This window comes from Sarcophilus harrisii, chromosome 2, assembly GCF_902635505.1.
Source record: "Sarcophilus harrisii chromosome 2, mSarHar1.11, whole genome shotgun sequence".
Classification (NCBI taxonomy): Eukaryota; Metazoa; Chordata; class Mammalia; order Dasyuromorphia; family Dasyuridae; genus Sarcophilus; species Sarcophilus harrisii.
In genome coordinates, this window is record NC_045427.1 from 104,465,822 (window position 1) to 104,483,521 (window position 17,700).

General features: G+C 35.0%; 1 protein-coding gene across 1 annotated transcript in view; it reads left to right on the forward strand.

Moving 5' to 3' along the window:
• The window catches only part of REL (REL proto-oncogene, NF-kB subunit), a 56,900-nt gene that overhangs the window by 31,689 nt on the left and 7,511 nt on the right, over positions 1-17,700 (forward strand). The window contains exons 5-7 of the mRNA XM_031950518.1: positions 1,705-1,845; positions 15,889-15,993; positions 16,085-16,297. Of these exons, the coding sequence (XP_031806378.1) occupies positions 1,705-1,845; positions 15,889-15,993; positions 16,085-16,297 (459 nt within the window). The remainder of the gene's footprint in view (positions 1-1,704; positions 1,846-15,888; positions 15,994-16,084; positions 16,298-17,700) is intronic.

Consider the following 17,700-nt stretch of genomic DNA (forward strand, 5'->3'; position numbering starts at 1 on the left):
CATTATGATGCAGATAATGGTACTGTTTTGACCTTTAGGTGTTTAAATGTGCTAACTCATAGTGTCTCATTTTTCAGATGCTAGTCTTGAGAATCTCTGTATTATAGGGTAGTTCTGGTGAAAAGTTAGGGATGCTATAAAAATGAGAAACATTTTATATTACTGTCATATTGAGATTTGCATATGCTATTTTGCCGTGTACAGAACATGAAAATATTAATAAAAAGTCACAATTATTTAAGAGCTACTATAACATAAAAAGATAGGACTTTTAATGATATTTGAAGGGATTTATAAATATATGTATATATACACATGTATACACACACATATACATGTCTATATGCTTTCAATTTAAGTACCCTTCTAGACAATGAATGTAAAAAATGTAAGAACTTGTTTCTCCCAGGATTAAAAAACATAAAAAACATAAAAAAGTAATTGTTCATATGATAATAGTATAAGGACAAAAAAAGGACAGAAATATATTTCTTAATAGGAACTGAGTTGCTTTCAAATACAAATTGAATACATATTTTGGTTCATTGTTAAGGTTTTTGTATTGCTGCAAATCTACATAAGTGTTAGCTTTTGACTTTAGAAATTTGTTTCTCTTAATTTTTTATTTGTGCCTAAAAGTCCCATAATAAAATCTTGATTTTTTCCTCATATGTGTAAACTAAGTATGGCTTCTTTAAGCATCTGTACATTATCTCCCAAAACATAGTGCTCTTCATTCCTGTATATCCTGTGTAATCTCAGGCTAGCCTTTGTTTGCTTCAGTTTCCTTAGCTGTAAGATGTGATTGATAATACACCTACCTCCCAGGATTGTTGTGAGAATCAAATGAGACAATATTTGTAAAACACTTAGTACAGTGCCAGGCACATAGATGACTCTGTGTAAATGCTAGTTATTTTTATCCTGCATGCAAATAATTTCTTAAATCTTTACATACAATATAATCATCTTCTCATGGGATCATAGATTTAGAACTGGAAAAGAATAGATAGAAGGCAGTCCAAAGCTCTTCACTTTACAGACAAGGAAGGGACACCTGGATATGTTAAGTGTTTGGCCAAAGGTTACATAGTCTCAGAGATGATTTAAATCCATCCTTTGATTTCAGATTCATTCTAAGGTGCCTTGCTGCCTCTTTAGTTGGAGTGGTTTTTAAAAATCATATTACTAATACCTTAGAGTGAATTATTTTATCAGATCTTTAAGTGATTTGCTCAAGAACATCACAGAGTAATAAGTAGCAAAACTAAGATTGAGAACCAAATCCTTGATTCCATATCTAGAATTCTTTCCTCTACATTATATTGGAATATGTCACAGTCACCACTGTGTACTATATATATCCATTTATGATATATCACAATCAGCATTTATACTACCAATGTTAATTTTTTATTCTTCTGTATTCTTCCAAGAAGGGGAAGGCTCAGTTTCAGTTTTTCCACTTTTATATAATGCTTAGCATAGTACTTATGATTGGAAGTACTTGAATGATGAATGATTGGTCAGGGGCAGGAAAATGGTATATTGTAGAATTTAAAGTGTGCTATTCATTTCTTAAAAGAACATATTTATCTAACCTCTTCTCACATCAATTGGATGGAATTATGGGAGTAAAGAATTTGTATATTTAAAAAATCTTCATGATTATTTAAATTTCTTTAAAATAATTTTCTTTTGCAGTTCCAGAACAAGAGTTACTCAACATCGAAGATTGTGATCTCAATGTGGTAAGACTCTGTTTTCAAGTTTTCCTTCTGGATGAACATGGCAATTTAACATCAGCTCTTCCTCCTGTTGTCTCCAACCCAATTTATGATAATCGTAAGTATTTATTTTCTATCCTGTGTTTACTGTCCCAGCTTGTTTTCTTGAAGTTTAATTTGGAATTGTAGTGATATTTCCATAATTTTAATTAATGCTGGATAGATATATGTTTTACACTAAATTAGATGTTTATTAATGTTTAGAAAGCAGAAATAAATGGATTATTTGTAGTCATATTTTTTGCTTCATTAGCTGGAAATGGGAGCAGTGTTTGGTGTTACTAAGAACTATGAGGATTCTCTGGAAGCTAACAATTATTTCTACTTATACCATCTCAAGTAAATGGGAATTTATTGTGGTTTTGAAGTTCTTTAGAAAGTAAGTTTCTATAATCTTCTATAATTACCTGTCACAATATTTTTTCAATAGTATTTATTTTTCCAAATACATGTAAAGATAGTTTTCAACATTCATTTTTGTAGGACTTTGGATTCTAAATTTTTCTCCGTTACTTCCCTCCTACCCAAGACAGCAAATAATCCGATTTAGGTTAAACATGTGCAGTTCTTTGAAACATATTTCCATATTTGTCATATTGTTGTCACAGTATCAAAGGCATTGTCGTCTCCTAACCAATATGCCTGTTTTCTCAGTTCTTCAAGACCTTTAAGAGAATGATCTACATGTGTAGTAAAAGAATCAGGAGATAGGAAGCTTTCGCTCATTAGTTTCCATATCCAGAAAACATTTTTCAGTCGCACACTGTAGCTAAGAGAATTTTTGGGAGGAAAAATCCAACTAGGTTATTATTAGTAAACCCAAAAACTGTATAACAGAATTTCTAAATGCTTGGAGGGGACGTTGGACACTATTTAGTCTAAGCAACAGCTGATGATCTCTTCAGTAACATCCTTCACAAGTGGCATCCAGCATTTGCTGGCGGACCCAGAGTAGAGAGGAGCTCTCATCCCCTGGGGTAGCCCAGGACTGAATCCAGAGTCAGAGGATCTGGGCATCAATTCCTCCCTCTGTCTTTAGTGCCTGGAAGCCAGGGACACACCCTTCCTTCTCTGCATCTTGGTTTTCTTATTTATATAAATCAGTATCCCCTCTATCCCTCAATCTAGGGTCTAGAATGGTGTTTCTTAAATCAAATCGGTTTGCCTCAGCACCTGGAGTTTTTATCAACCTTTCCTCATTCTGCCCTCTAGTTCATGGCAGGACAAATCTATGACTCTTCCACGCATCTCAATATGAGTGTATTCTAAAACAATCTAAAAAGGTTTGCTCTGTGTCAGTAAGTGCCTGATTGAAGCTAGGTCACATAAATTTGAAATGGACCGAGTCCATGTGTTAGTTTTGTGATTTTTTTTTTTTTTTTTTTTTTTTTTTTTAGAGTCAGTTGGGGTTGTGACTTACCCAGGGTCACGTAGCTAGAAAATTTTAAGTGTCTGAGGCCAGATTTGAACTCAGGGGCACTCTATCCAATGCACCATATAGTTGGTCTAGTTTTGTGATTTCTTCTAGCAACATTAGTGGATTGGGAATAAAGAGGAAAGATCAAGATTGGGTGACCCAAAATTTGGTTATATTAGCAATAGTAGAAGGAAAAGGGGAAAAGAGATTCAAGAATGAAGGATAACACTATATTAAAATGACTAGCTGTAAAGTGAAGGCTCTTAAGGAAGAAAGCTGATAGAATAATCTGGGAGAGTAGGATAGGACCTAGAGAGCAGAAGGCATAATGTGGACAACAGGCTCAGGAGGAGAGGGATAGTGGAAGAAGTGGGAGGAGAGGAGATTGTAATCAGAAAAAATCTTCAGGATATATAAACTTGGAGGTAGAACAGGTGGATTTACAGGTGATGATGTATCCTGAGGTGGTTACCATCTTTGTAAAGCTGGTGTCATAGGAGTTAAGGAGGTTGATGGATGTTAGAAAAAATGTCATGAATACCAAATTCACCATGAGTTACTAATGGAGAAAGTCATTAGAGAAGGTATAAGAGTGTGTTGGAAGTCAATAGAAGATCCATTTATTCTGCAAGCATTTATTAAGCATCGGGGGCCTAGATGGCCCCTAGATACTAATATGGGCGGGCCCTAGATACTAAGATTTGATGATAAAAAGACAAAAGTGAGACAGTACTTGCCTTCAAGTCTTGTACATTCTTTGGTGAGAGGAGGAGTAGAAAGGCTTCAAATACATGGCAAAATACATTCAAAGGAGAGACAAAGAAATTTCCAAAAAGAATTATTGAGAAGACAGGCAAGAGAATCAGGATAAGACTTCTTATACAGGAGATGGCAGATGAATAGGCAGTGTAGTCCTGGAATACGGGGAAGGGGGGGACCTGTACTCAGTACAAAGGTTTTGACAGGGGATAGAATTTTGTGTTCAGGGAGGAGCAGGTAGGATATTTTGACTGGACCATAAATGCATACAAGAAGAGCAATAGGAAATAAACTTGGAGAGATGGCAGGTAGTCCAGATTATGAGAAACTTTAAAAAACAAAAAGAGGGATTTGTATTTTAGTTTCATTAGATGAGATGAAAGTGATATGAAGGTTGAATCTGTGTGTTTATTGGTGAAGTGGATTAGGACTGACAAATTATTCTATGTTGAAATCATATTAGCACTACAAGAATGATTAAAAATTAATACTTCATGGTCCTTATGACATTAAGACATTTTTAGATGACTTGAATTGAATCAGGCCTATCATTCTGATGTCCTTGTTCTCACTCTTGGCCACATGTTCTTGAAAAGTTTCTTGTTTCTAGCTGTAATTATTTTAATTTTTTGCCCTAAGATCTTCTCAAGACATTGAAAGGTGGATACGTCTGTTAATCATAATGTGATTAAGTAAATTAAGTAAATGTCATTAGTTAAGAAGTAATAGTAATGTTTTTATTTTAACTCACATTTTTTAATATTTATGACATATCTATTACATTGGGAAGAAGCCATCTGTTTTTGTATTGCTTTAATAAGTTTCTAATTATACTATGTTATATTAAACTTCAGTAATAAGGAATTTTAAAGTAATTTATTAGGTCAGTGATGAGGAAAGTCCATGATTGATTTATAGGTTTGCTTTAAAAAAGAATAGAGTTTTTATGACTATGATAAAATAAGAGATTTTTCATAATTTTATTGGTTTAAAACTTAGTTATAACAACTGAATAAGTGAATAAACCATGTTCAGATCTTATATAAGTTTTACTCTGGCATATAAGAAATTTAAATAGTTTACTATGAACTTAACATGAAAATATCTTATCTTTATTAAATACACATTTGAATTGATGTCATCACTTCCTAAGCAAGAGAAATTTGTACGTATTGTGGAGGAGGTTCAGCTTTATTTTATCTTAGTCTGGGTTTTTATGTGGGTGACTTCAGGTATTTAGAGTCTTCCTCCATTACACTTCATCTATGACATAAATAAATGTTATCTGCCTTTAACCACAAGTTCAGTTGTGTTACTGATTTTGAGTTTTAGTCAGAGTCATCCCTTTCATGCTTTTGATTCAAGTTATTCCCCAAAGGTAGACTAAACAGAGATCCTTTTGTAAAAGAAAATGTTTCAGTAGTTTTTTACCCTTTCATTTGCAAATTGGATTTGTGTGGCACACTGTATTGATTTCCTTTACACAAGATTATTCCTGGTTCTCTTTAAATTGCTTTGATGACTAGAATTTGAATTAAAGATTGGGCAAAGTAGAAAGGGTGATAAGTTTTTATTTTTAAGAAATTTACATATTGTATACTAAATACAAGAACTTATACAGATTATTTCAGGACTAAAAATGAGCAAAATTATGATTTTAATGTTGGTGATGAAGTGGTAGAGCTCATGACAGTCATCAGAGGTTTTTAATTTAGTATGATGACAACAGAATAGGAAATGAACTTTTGGTTACAGGAAGACAGATATTTAGTACCTTTTCATTATATCATTGGAGGTTTCCTAATAGACACATTGGATTTATATAGAATTTGTTTACAAGAAGGGATGAATTAAGTATCAAATGTTAAAAGTTAATAGGAAATGATTATACAAAGATTCTCCATATAAAAATCTACTTGTCACGAATTGCCAATTACAAATTATTTTTATTAAAGCTTTCATTCATGTAAGACAAGCATACTACATAACAGATTAGAGAGATTGTCTAGCACTTTCTTTTAATATAATATTTGTAAAGGGGGTCATATTTTCTTTTGCTTTCTAATATTCTAGTTTATTCTGTATTTTGTTTTCTACTTTTTAAACTGATATGGATATGTTTCAGTGACAACTTAATGGTATCCACAGACATTGTATGAATAAGTTTATATAATTTTTACAAAATGACATAAATTGGATTGTTTAAAAAGGTTGATTAGGTTTTACATAACAAATAACATTATAATGAACATTTCCAATTAAGAGAAGACTAATGAAGCTCAACTAATTGCCCTTTCATTCCGAGAAGTTTTTGATAAAAGAAACTTTAATATAATATACAAAATTGGGCATATAATTTGTGGTTCATTTTAAAGGGATATAATTTGCAGTTTATATATGTCCCAAAAAGTAAGACCCTGTTATTTTAATTCTAGTATTTTGTGGGGATGTCTATAAGTTGAATATGTGTTTGTGATAGATTATATTGATTTCTTTTTTGGAAAACAAATTTCTGGTTCTGTCATTTCTGTTGAAGAGCTAGAAATTGAATTTGTCCTGAAAAGAAAATTCTGCCTGCTTTTAAAACATTTATTCTTTTCATAATTTTAATAGCTACTGATCCTAAAAATAAGATTCATGATATTTATGACATTCAGTATTATTCAAATAAAATGAAATTTAATGAAAATCTGATGCTGTTTCTTAAAATATGAAAGACTTTAATGTATATATTTTTTGAGTTGTTCTGTATGAAAAATTTGTATATTGAATGTTTTCTATAGATTATACTCTCTTTTAAACTTTGGTTTAAACTTTTATGTCAAACAAGTAAATAAGCAAAGTGATAATTTTGTATGCTTGAGTAGGTGGAGGATGTAATTTTGGAACTGATGACTCAACTCTTCCCTGAACACTGAGAAAAAAAAAAGCATAGACCTCTTGAGTCATAAGAATTTGTGAAAGGAAGAATTAGTTCGCTTGTGGTCTTACAAATAAAAAGTAAAAATTCTAAAGGAAAATATAAATTCTAATCAGATGTCTTATAACAAGTAGAAGTGATCCTGGGTTCCTGAAGTGCAAATTCTGGCAGATTTCTACCTTGTTCGAAATACTTAAACCTAAACCCATGGAGAATTGCATGTCTGAAGGCCATTCTGCCTAAATTCAGAGTAACTCATTCTCAGGTTAGCCACATGACAAATTTTTTGACCAGTACAACTGTCAAAAACTATCTGTTAGACTATAAGATGCAAGAATAATATTGTTTAATAATTGTGATTGATATTCTTTGCTGAGGGAGATACATAATTGGTCATCTCTATACCTACCATGGCTGAAAGGCAAGTCTATCATCTTACTAAAATGAATATCTGAAATGTGATGGAGAGTACTGAAAGATTCAGCCCTACCAACTGATATTTATTTTTACTGATCATTTAAGAACAAATGTTACAGCCAGAAAAAAAATTGAATATATCTGGATTCAATTAATTATTTATTAAACATCTACTATGTGCTAAGCATAATAACTTTGAATTCCTGAAAGACTCAAAGATATGAATTGGTGTTTTTGTCATTCTTCTAATTGAAGAGTCACTCTAATTCAACAATTTAAGTGCCTAGTATATATGCGAAGTGTTTGTTAGTGCTAGGCATGCAAAGATTAAAACAGTATATCATCCTGTCCCTCAAGGAGCTTACTTCTACAGTTTAATGTTATAGGAGGAGTACAGAATACAAAATGTACACATGTAAACACAAAATAGGCAATCATGAGGGCAGGGGATAGACTAGGACAGAAGGCTTTTTCTGAAGGAAAAGACATCAATTGAAGAGGAGAGACAAACTAAACTGCACAGAGTTGATAGCACCTGAATTAAAGAATGATTATTCTCAGAAGCTAAAAAGAGGAAAGAAGTATATTGAGGCATAAGGAGCAACTTACATCAGTACATAGAAGTTGGAGATGGCATGTTTAGGAAGTAGCCAGTCCTCTAGTTTGGTTCTCATATACTGCATAGGAGAATAATGTAAATAAGGCTTGAGAGGCATGCTGTAGATTCAAATACTTGATTTAGAAGTTTATGTATTATAATCATTATTTGATTTAAATTACTAATAGAAATAATAAAATGATACATTCAGCATAAACATATCAAAGAGAATGCTGTGATGGATTATGTTAAGAGATTTACTGGCAGAGTAAGTCAGAGATGAATTGGAAGAACAGAAAAACCTCACTTCCCCCAAAAAATGTAAAAAATGATAACAGTTATAAACCATTGGATTTGTGAAATATAATCCATGGTGGTTTATTGCCATTTGGATCCTGTGAAGTGACGAATATCTAAGAGTGGGATCAAACAGAGCTCCATGAGCAACATCCATGTAAACTCTTCAGCATTCCCTTCCAGAGTGCTTTGTATTTGACTACTTTGGGGGATGTATATATTTATTAATTTCATATTTGTACTGCATATATTTTTATACATACTTGTATCCCTTCTAGAGTACAAGCTCCTTTTAAATAGATATTTCATTCTTTGTAATGTGCAGATACACAAGCATCTAGTAAAAGCATAGTTTAACAAACAAAAAAACACACACTTGATTGAGAATTCAATAGATAATGTCAGCAAAGGAGCTTTGAACAAATAACTGGAGCTATGCATATTTGTTACTAGAAATTGAGACATTTATGAGAACAGTTTATGTTATTGCTACTAGAAACTTCAGAACAATTATCTTTAAGGAACCCAGATTTATTCATTGATGCAAATTATGTATTTAAGTGGTAGAAACTGAATCTGGCCCTGCAAGTTGTGAAAATATGGCTTCCACTAGATACCTAAAAAGGCACTATCAGGTAGGTATGACTAATGTATTTGTATTATATGAAATACAAATTTGTATTTTATATAATAGAAAACAGGCAGTAATAAAGGCAAAGGGGTAACAGCCTGTTTGCATAATAGTTCTTTCCAAGTGTTTCTAATCATTAAGATTATTAATTAAACTTCCTTATATCAAGCCAAAATATGTAATTTTTACCCTTTTGTTTTAATTCTGCTCTCTGGAGACATGTAGAACAAGTCTGGTTCCTTTTCTATATGACAGCCCACCATGTATTTGGTGGTGATCATGCCCCTCAAAAACTCTCTTGTCTAGGTTAAAGATCCCTGGGTTAAAGTTCCTTCCACTGATCTTGTGGTATGACCTTGTGGTCCTCCACCTTGTTGCTTTCATCTGGTCAGTTTCTTATTGAGCTTAATTCCAAAGGTATGTTCTGACCCAGGAGTGGTCCCAAAACTGTCCTCCTCAGTCCTAAGCAATTCAGCAAGCTCATGTCAAATAGCTCTCTCAAGAAGCAGCCGCTCTACCGGTTTCTCTTCTTTGGGTCCAATCAGACAGTGTCGTAGCCATCAATCTGGCCCCTGTAGCTCCATCACACCCACATACAAGGTTAAGAGAAGAGACTTTGTCAAATGCTTTCCCCAAATCTTGGTAAACTGTGTCAACAGCACTCAGAAGAATTGGGCTTGAATTCTTCTTTGTACACTCCCTACGGTGGTTGTGAAAAAGTATTTTGTATACCTTATTTGAAAAATAGAATGGTTTTGAAAATACATATTGTCTTCATTTCTTGGTAAGGAGAGGTGTGCTTTTAAGTATATACTTAAGTATAGGGAGTTCCTGAGGAGGAGCTTCCTCCATCTGTGCTGATCTGCACATGTTCTACAAAGTAGGGCCTGAGGGGGTTACTGGGGACCTTGTGACCTGCTCATGATCCCTCACTCAGTATATGTCAGAGATGGGCCTTGAATCACTGTATTCCTGTCCCCCAGGCCAGCTAACTCCTCTGGTGCACTGCTTATTGTCCACATTGTGCCATGTAATTAAACATGGGTCCAGAAGTGAATAGGAAGTGGACATCAGAGTGGATTGAATTAGGGGAGCTGCTAACCACTAGAAGTGACCTCCCCCCTTTTTTAACACGTGTATTTTTCCTATTGATTTTGTATGAAGGCATAAAACCACAGTCTCAGAAAACTGAAGTCACAGATGGCCTGAAGGGCAATGGAAAAAGACACATAGTTGGTGTTAATAGGCTACATCATATCCCTTATTTGTATTTTAAAAAGGGTATGAAAGCACCATCAAAGACATGAATGTCCAGAGAAGGAGTACTGATTATGTAACAAGAAGGGGTTAATAGATGGGCAGTTTGACCACTGTACTGTGTGCCCACACAAATGCTTAAAAACAATAGGAAAACCTCTTGAGTGTTGGGAGTCTATTGGGAATTTTAGGAAAAGATATGACTCTTACCAATAATGAAGGCATAGATGCTGTAGTACATTGGTGGGGGGACTGTCCACATTCAAATCATAAATCCATTGAAATATCAAAGTGAAAGGAGAAGATAATAAAAGTAATGTTTGTGGGAGTATACTTCAGGCTGCTTACTTGGATGGAAGGAATGCTTGATATTTTCTGAACCTTCATTACAAAATGGACAAAGATAAGATATGGGAGACTTCAAACTCTGGAACTTTACAGAAAAACCTCACACTAAGCAGCAGGACATCTGATAAATTCTTAACTTGTTTTACTGATAGTCTGACTAATAAGAAAGACTTTGTTGCCATTTTAGAGTATTGTAGAAAAGGCACTAAGTTTGGGGTCAGGATCTGAACTTACATTATGATTTCTCCTTGTTAGCTGTTGTGTCCTTGGGCATTTAACCTCTTTGGACCTTAGCTTCCTTTATCTGTAAAATGAGGGTTTGACTCAGTTGTCTCCATGTCCCTTCTACCTCTTAACATATGATAATGTAGTCAGATCAGATCAAATAGGACTGGTTGATAGAAGTCACAAGGCAGATTGCAATTCACCAATAAAGAGTAATGTCAAAAGAATTAGTGGTTTTAAAATGAAATGGGATGCCTGATAAAATAATGAACTCAATAAATCTTCGTACACCTACTAGCTGTGTGATCTTGGGCAAATCCTTTGACCTTGTTTGCCTCAGTTTCCACGTCTATAAAATGAGCAGAAGGAAATGGCAAATCACTACAGAATATTTGCCATGAAAACCCCATAAGGGATCATGAAGAGTTGGAACTAGATATAACTAAGTAGAGATGCTTCCATTTGAGATGCTATAAAGGGAATTCCTGCACTGAATATACATATATATGTGTATATATATATATATATATATATATATATATATATATATATATTCATATACACACACACATATATAAAATAGATTACTCATTAATTTGCTACCTGTTTTCCTCTAAAGCCAGATTAACTGTTAAGATTTATGGTAACAGTATAAGTAATAAATTATACATTTCTTCTAAATTGTGCTGTTTGCTTCTTTTCCTGAACATTATTTCATGTTAGATAAGTGTTTATTTTCTTCAGTTGTAATTTATGGTGGCTTGGACCTTTAGTCTGTCCATATTTTCTGTTCAGAATAGATGAGGAATTGATGTTTTACTAGGATATTGCCATCTCTTTCAATATCATTTTATTTCTTGTTTTTTAAGTTTCTCCTAGTGAAAGATTGTGAAATATTAACATACTTGTATTGAAAGTTATTACATATATTTCACTCTATATATGACTATGAGACCAGTAATATAAATAAGACTTGGGCCTGTGTCTTCTCTAGCTGTTAATAAACTTTTAAAATCATAATCACTGTTAAATATTTAATAAATTTATTCATTCATCCATTCATTCATATAATCAATAGTCTTTGATTCAGTTAATGTTTATTAAGTAACAAAGTTTATTGCGCAAGGTACTAGAACTGATACAAAATTTAATGAGAAGATAAGTAGGAGCATTGTCACTATTAGTAACAACTTGGAAAAACCTAGAAGCTAACTCTACATCCAGCTATTGGGGAATGGTTGAAAGAATTATGGTTTATAAATATATCATTGTGTTATAATAAATGATGGATCTGAAGAAGAAATATAGAAGAATTGCAGAATGAAAAAATGTAATAGAATGTGTTCTCTGACATTAAACAGAAGCATAATTCATGTGAAATACAATGGATAACTTGATTACTATCTTTTAAAAGTTAATATGCTCAGCTTTTGTTTCCTTTAAACAGTCAGAAAGCAGCAGCACACACAAAGTAGTTTACAATTTTTTGTGTGGTTTTGTGGTTTCAAGGCTTTTGATTTGTACTTTATTGTTATTGTTTGAATATTTGAATACTTATAATGGTTATGCAAGTATAAACAAGACTAAACCAACAATATATTTGCCAACTCCACCACCTCAAATTGTGAAAGACACAGGCTCTGGGAACTTACAGACGGATAGGGTAGATGTACTTACAGGGAGGGGTCAATTCTATAAGAGCACAGAACAAAGAGGGATCTCTTCAGACATCAGAGGAGAGTAGAATTTCTGGGTTGGAGAGTCAGAAGACGGCATTCCCAGTAAAAGAAATAGAATAAGCAAAAGCAGGAAAGTATCATGGGTATTTTGAAAAAACAGTAAGTAAACTAGATTGACTAAAAGGTCTTTTATTGGGAAGGCACTGAGGAGACATTGAAGGTTTTCAAATCGTGGAATTGTATGTATAGTATTTAGCAGAAGGTAGTATTCTGGGGAAAGAGTCAGCCAGGTGGTAGACAAGACACAGGTTTGAATCAGTTTCTGACAATTATCTGTGTGACTGGACAAGTCACTTAATTTCTTTGAAACTTAGTTTACTCAAAGGTGTTCCAAATTATTATTGATCAGAGAAATGCAAATTAAGACAACTGTGAGATACCACTACACACCTCTCAGATTGGCTAAGAAGACAGTAAAAGATAATGACAATTGTCGGAGAGGATGCGGGAAAATGGGGACAATGATATATTGTTGGTGGAATCATGAACAAATCCAGCCATTCTGGAGAGCAATTTGGAACTATGCTCAAAAAATTGTCAAACCATGCATACCCTTTGATCCAGCAGTGTTACTACTGGGGTTATATCCCAAAGAGATCTTAAAGAAGGGAAAGGGACCTGTATGTGCCAAAATGTTTGTGGCAGCCCTCTTTATAGTGGCCAGAAACTGGAAAGTGAGTAGATGCTCATCAATTGGAGAATGGCTGAATAAGTTATGGTATGTGAATGTTATGGAATAATATTGTTCTGTAAGAAATGACCAGCAGGATGAATACAGAGAGGCTTGGAAAGATTTATATGAACTGATGCTGAGTGAAATGAGCAGAACCAAGAGATCATCATGTACTTCAACAGCAATACTGTATGAGAATGTATTCTGATGGAAGTGGATTTCTTTAACAAAGAGAAGATCTAACTCAGTTTCAATTGATCAAGGATGGACAGAAGCAGCTACACCCAAAGAAAGAACACTGGGAAATGAATGTAAACTGTTTGCATTTTGGTTTTTCTTCTGGGGTTATTTCTGCCTTCTGAATCCAATTCTTCCTGTGCCACAAGAAAACTGTTCGGTTCTGCACACATATATTGATCTAGGATATACTGTGACATATTTAACATGTATAGGACTGTTTGCCATCTAGAGGAAGGGGTAAAGGGAGGGAGGGGAAAAGTCAGAACAGAAGTGAGTGCAAGGGATAATGTTGTAAAAAAAATTACCCAGGCATGGGCTCTGTCAATAAAAAGTTATAATTATTTAAGAAAAAAAAAGAAAAATTACCAGTAGTGCCTGTTTTATAGGATTGTTGCAAAGAACAATTGAGATAATATATGTAAAGTTATATGATTGAAGTACAGCACCAAATGATGAAATTGGGGAGAGCAATTGGCACTTAAGTTTGGGTTTTGGTCATGTGATGAATTCACAATAGCCATTCTCTTTGGAAAAGGTAGGTTTATATATGAGAAGAGGTTGCAGACAAAAATGAAGAGATACAATAGACATCAGGTATGGTAAATTTGAAATAGTGTTGGAGTTTTAACAGTTCACAGTGGAAAGGACAAGTTCCCCAGTGGAATGCACAATTAACTGAAAGAAAGGGAATACTCCTTGAGGTGGGAGTATGTCCTTACTGGAAGACTAACTCCATGGAGGAGTTTAGCACTCTAAGAGTTAGCTAGAAAGAAAAAGACACTGTGAGGCAGAACACCATGGAAGGTTTAACTTCAGAGGGGCTCATCAAAGATGGGAGGATCCATGGGGATGTTAGGGTCTGACATCATCACTTGGCTTTCTCATTTGATACAGGAAAGTAGGATTACCCATAACCTCACAGGGGATGGGCCTGTAAGATGGAGCTCATCCCTATCAGGGCCAACCCCACCAGTGACCCAGGACCTCATCATAAAGAATTTTGTAAAATTTTAAAAGTGTAACAGAAATGTCAGTTATGGTCATTTTCAGTTCAATTCATTAAACTTTTTTGAATTGAATCCTCTGTGTCAGGCATAATATGTTCAGTTCTAGGGATACAAAGTGATAAAAAGAATGACCGTTGTACCCTGCAAGAGGAAGACTACACAAGAGGAAGCAGAAAGGGAAGTGGGGACTGGGGCCAGGGCATGATGCTTGTGTCAGAAATTAAGCAGAACCACTGGTGGAAAATGGAGAGTTCTCTGGAAAGTTTGAGCCCTTTGTAAGAGAAGAGCTTCTTATTCCTCCCTGCAATCACATGGGAGAGGCAGCCCTGGGGAGCTGAGATCAGCAAGGTGCTGAGGATCAGAAACTGAGACAGGGCACAGGAAAAGATGGGATTTCAGTGGATCATTTTATCCTGAGGGCAGCTCAGGTGGTGTTGCAGCAGCTAGAAGGAGGAGAGCCAGGGGGCCAGCTAGGAGGGTGCTGTGGGATTTTGGGGGCCCTGGCAGTCTCAGGGAGTGTCCCGAAGCTAGCAGAGGCAGATGTGATCTTTAATGCCTTATTATTGTTTAAAAGGTGTGATTCTGCTCTGATGTTCAAGTCACCAGTCTCTGGGTAGTATGTGTGGAGAGTGTAGGGCTTTGAGTCCAGTAAACCCAAATTCGAATCCAGCCTCCATTGCATGCTGGCTGGGTGACTCTGGCTTGTCTCTTCATGTCTGTGGAACCCTTATCTGTAGGATAGTAATGGCACCTGCCTCTCAGGGTTGTTGTGAGGATCACATGAAATGATTAGGAAGCACCTAGCATAATGCTTGGCACATAGTGTGATATATATATTTTTTATCATAGCTTTTTATTGTTAGAACATATGTCCACACATATGTATTTTCAACATTGACCCTTGCAAACACTTCTGTTTCCAACTTTTCCTTTCTTTCCCTCCACTCCCTCCCCTAGATGACAGGCAGTCTCATACATGTTAAACATGTTAAAGTATATCTTAAATACAATATATGTGTACATATTTATACAGTTCTCTTGTTGCACAAGAAAAATCAGATTTAGAAAGAAGGTAAAAATAATCTAGGAAGAAAAACAAAAATGTGAGCAGTCCACATTCATTTCCCAGTGTTCTTTCTCTGGGTGTAGCTGATTCTGTTTATCATTGATCAATTGGAACTGAATTGGATCCTCTCATTGCCGAAGATAGCTACTTCCATTAGAATTGATCCACATATGGTCTTCTTGTTCAAGTGTATAATGATCTGGTTCTGTTCATTTCACTCAGCATCAGTTCATGTAAGTCTCTCCAAGCCTCTCTATATTCATCTTGCTGATCATTTCTTACAAAATAATAATATTCCAATACATTCATATACCCTAATAATATACTCAGCCAATCTCCACTCGATGAGCATCCATTCAATTTCCAGTTTGTAGCCACTATGAAAAGGGCTGCACAAACATATGTGATATAAATATTAGCTGTCATCATAATGATTATTACAGCTTTAATCTTGAAATGTAGATTTTGTGGAAATATACATTCAGTTTTTTCTCCATTTCTCTTTAGGAGCACCTAATACTGCAGAATTAAGGATCTGTCGGGTAAACAAGAATTGTGGAAGTGTCAAAGGAGGGGATGAAATATTCCTACTCTGTGACAAAGTTCAGAAAGGTACTTCTATTTGCGTTCTTTCCACTGTGAATATACATATTTTACATTTTTAATCTTCTGCTGTTAAATATTTCTGCTGCTTATTTTCTAGATGACATAGAAGTTCGATTTGCGTTGAATGAGTGGGAAGCTAAAGGTAGCTTTTCACAAGCAGATGTACATCGGCAGGTAGCCATTGTATTCAGAACACCACCATTTTACAAAGAAATAACTGAACCCATAACAGTAAAAATGCAGCTCCGAAGACCTTCGGACCAGGAAGTTAGTGAATCCATGGACTTTCGATATCTGCCAGATGAAAAAGGTACTGTTTTGCCACAGGAAAAGTTTTATCACCTAAAAGATAGTTTTGCTTATGATTTTGATTGAAATCTGAGTTTGGAAGTACTCCCTCTATTTTAATTTGTTTTCCTTTGCAAATTATCATTCATTCAAGAACTGTGTGACCACTACATATTATAAATATTACATTATAAGGCCACTGCACTCTTATTTGCTATGAGGCATATATAAAACAAAAAATGCACCTTGTTTTTATTGGAGCTTCCAATTTGTGGTAGGAAGAGTAGTCGTAGACCCAAAGAACAGCAAATAGACAGAGCAGAGCATAGGAGAGGTACAGAGTTCTTAGAGAGAAAGCGGTCTGGTCCAGAATGAGGAGGAGTTAGAAGTGGGGAAACTTCCATGGAAGGAGTGGAATTTGAGCTGGACATCATGCTGTGCTAGGGGGGAGTCCAGGGTGGGAGAAGCCCTAGGCTAAGGCCTAGGGCCAGTAAAGTACAGGACAGGCTTAAGAAACAGGAAGTGGATGAGATTCTGTAGTTTAGGGTTATTAAGAACTGAGATTTAAAGAGCTTTAAGATTTGCAGAGTACTTGAAGTGCATCATTTGCTTGGAACCTAAAAACAATCCTGTGAGGTTAGCATTACAGACTCACATGATGATCTCCATTTTACAGATAGAGAAATGAAGCTCAAAGAGGTCTGAGGAGTAAGGATTTAGAGTTTGAAGGGACTTTAGAGACATCATGTCCAACCTTCTCCCCCATCCCGGTAACTTAAGGGACTTGTGGAAGATCACAGAGATAAGAGAGGGAAACAGGGCCTCTGCCCCACTGCTCCATGCTGCTTCCCCACATTCATAATTAGCAAAGGGCTTGTGTCAGTCTGAGTTTCCTGATGGCTTTGGAGTGCTTAATTTTCGATACAAGTTTTCCTATAGTGATCAGATTTAAGGGATTTCTCACTAGTGTGAGATCTCTGACAGGCATGAAGGTCAAAAGGTTGGCCTTTGAGTAAGTTTTTTCCCATTTATGACATGGAAAGGGTTTTTCTCCAGTATGAATTTTTTGATATCTAGTAAAGTTTGTCCTCCAGATGCAGCCTTTCCCACATTAATTACATATAAAGAATTCTCCATCGCTTGTGCTCGGTCATATCCCTGGTGTGTCAAATGGGATTCAGATCTATGTCATTGGGAAAGGCTTTGAGCCAGGTAGATAGGTCCTAATTCCCAACTCCTCTTTTCCATGACCTAAGAAGGTACTAAAAAGGGTTTTACTGAAAATAATCTATGGCTTTCATTTTTACTTAAGATGAATTTATCAGATGTAAAGCAAATTTTTGCATTTTCTTTTTTTTTTTACAATTAGAAAATTAAACTACTAATTTTTTATATGTGTGTATATACATGGATACATAATACATT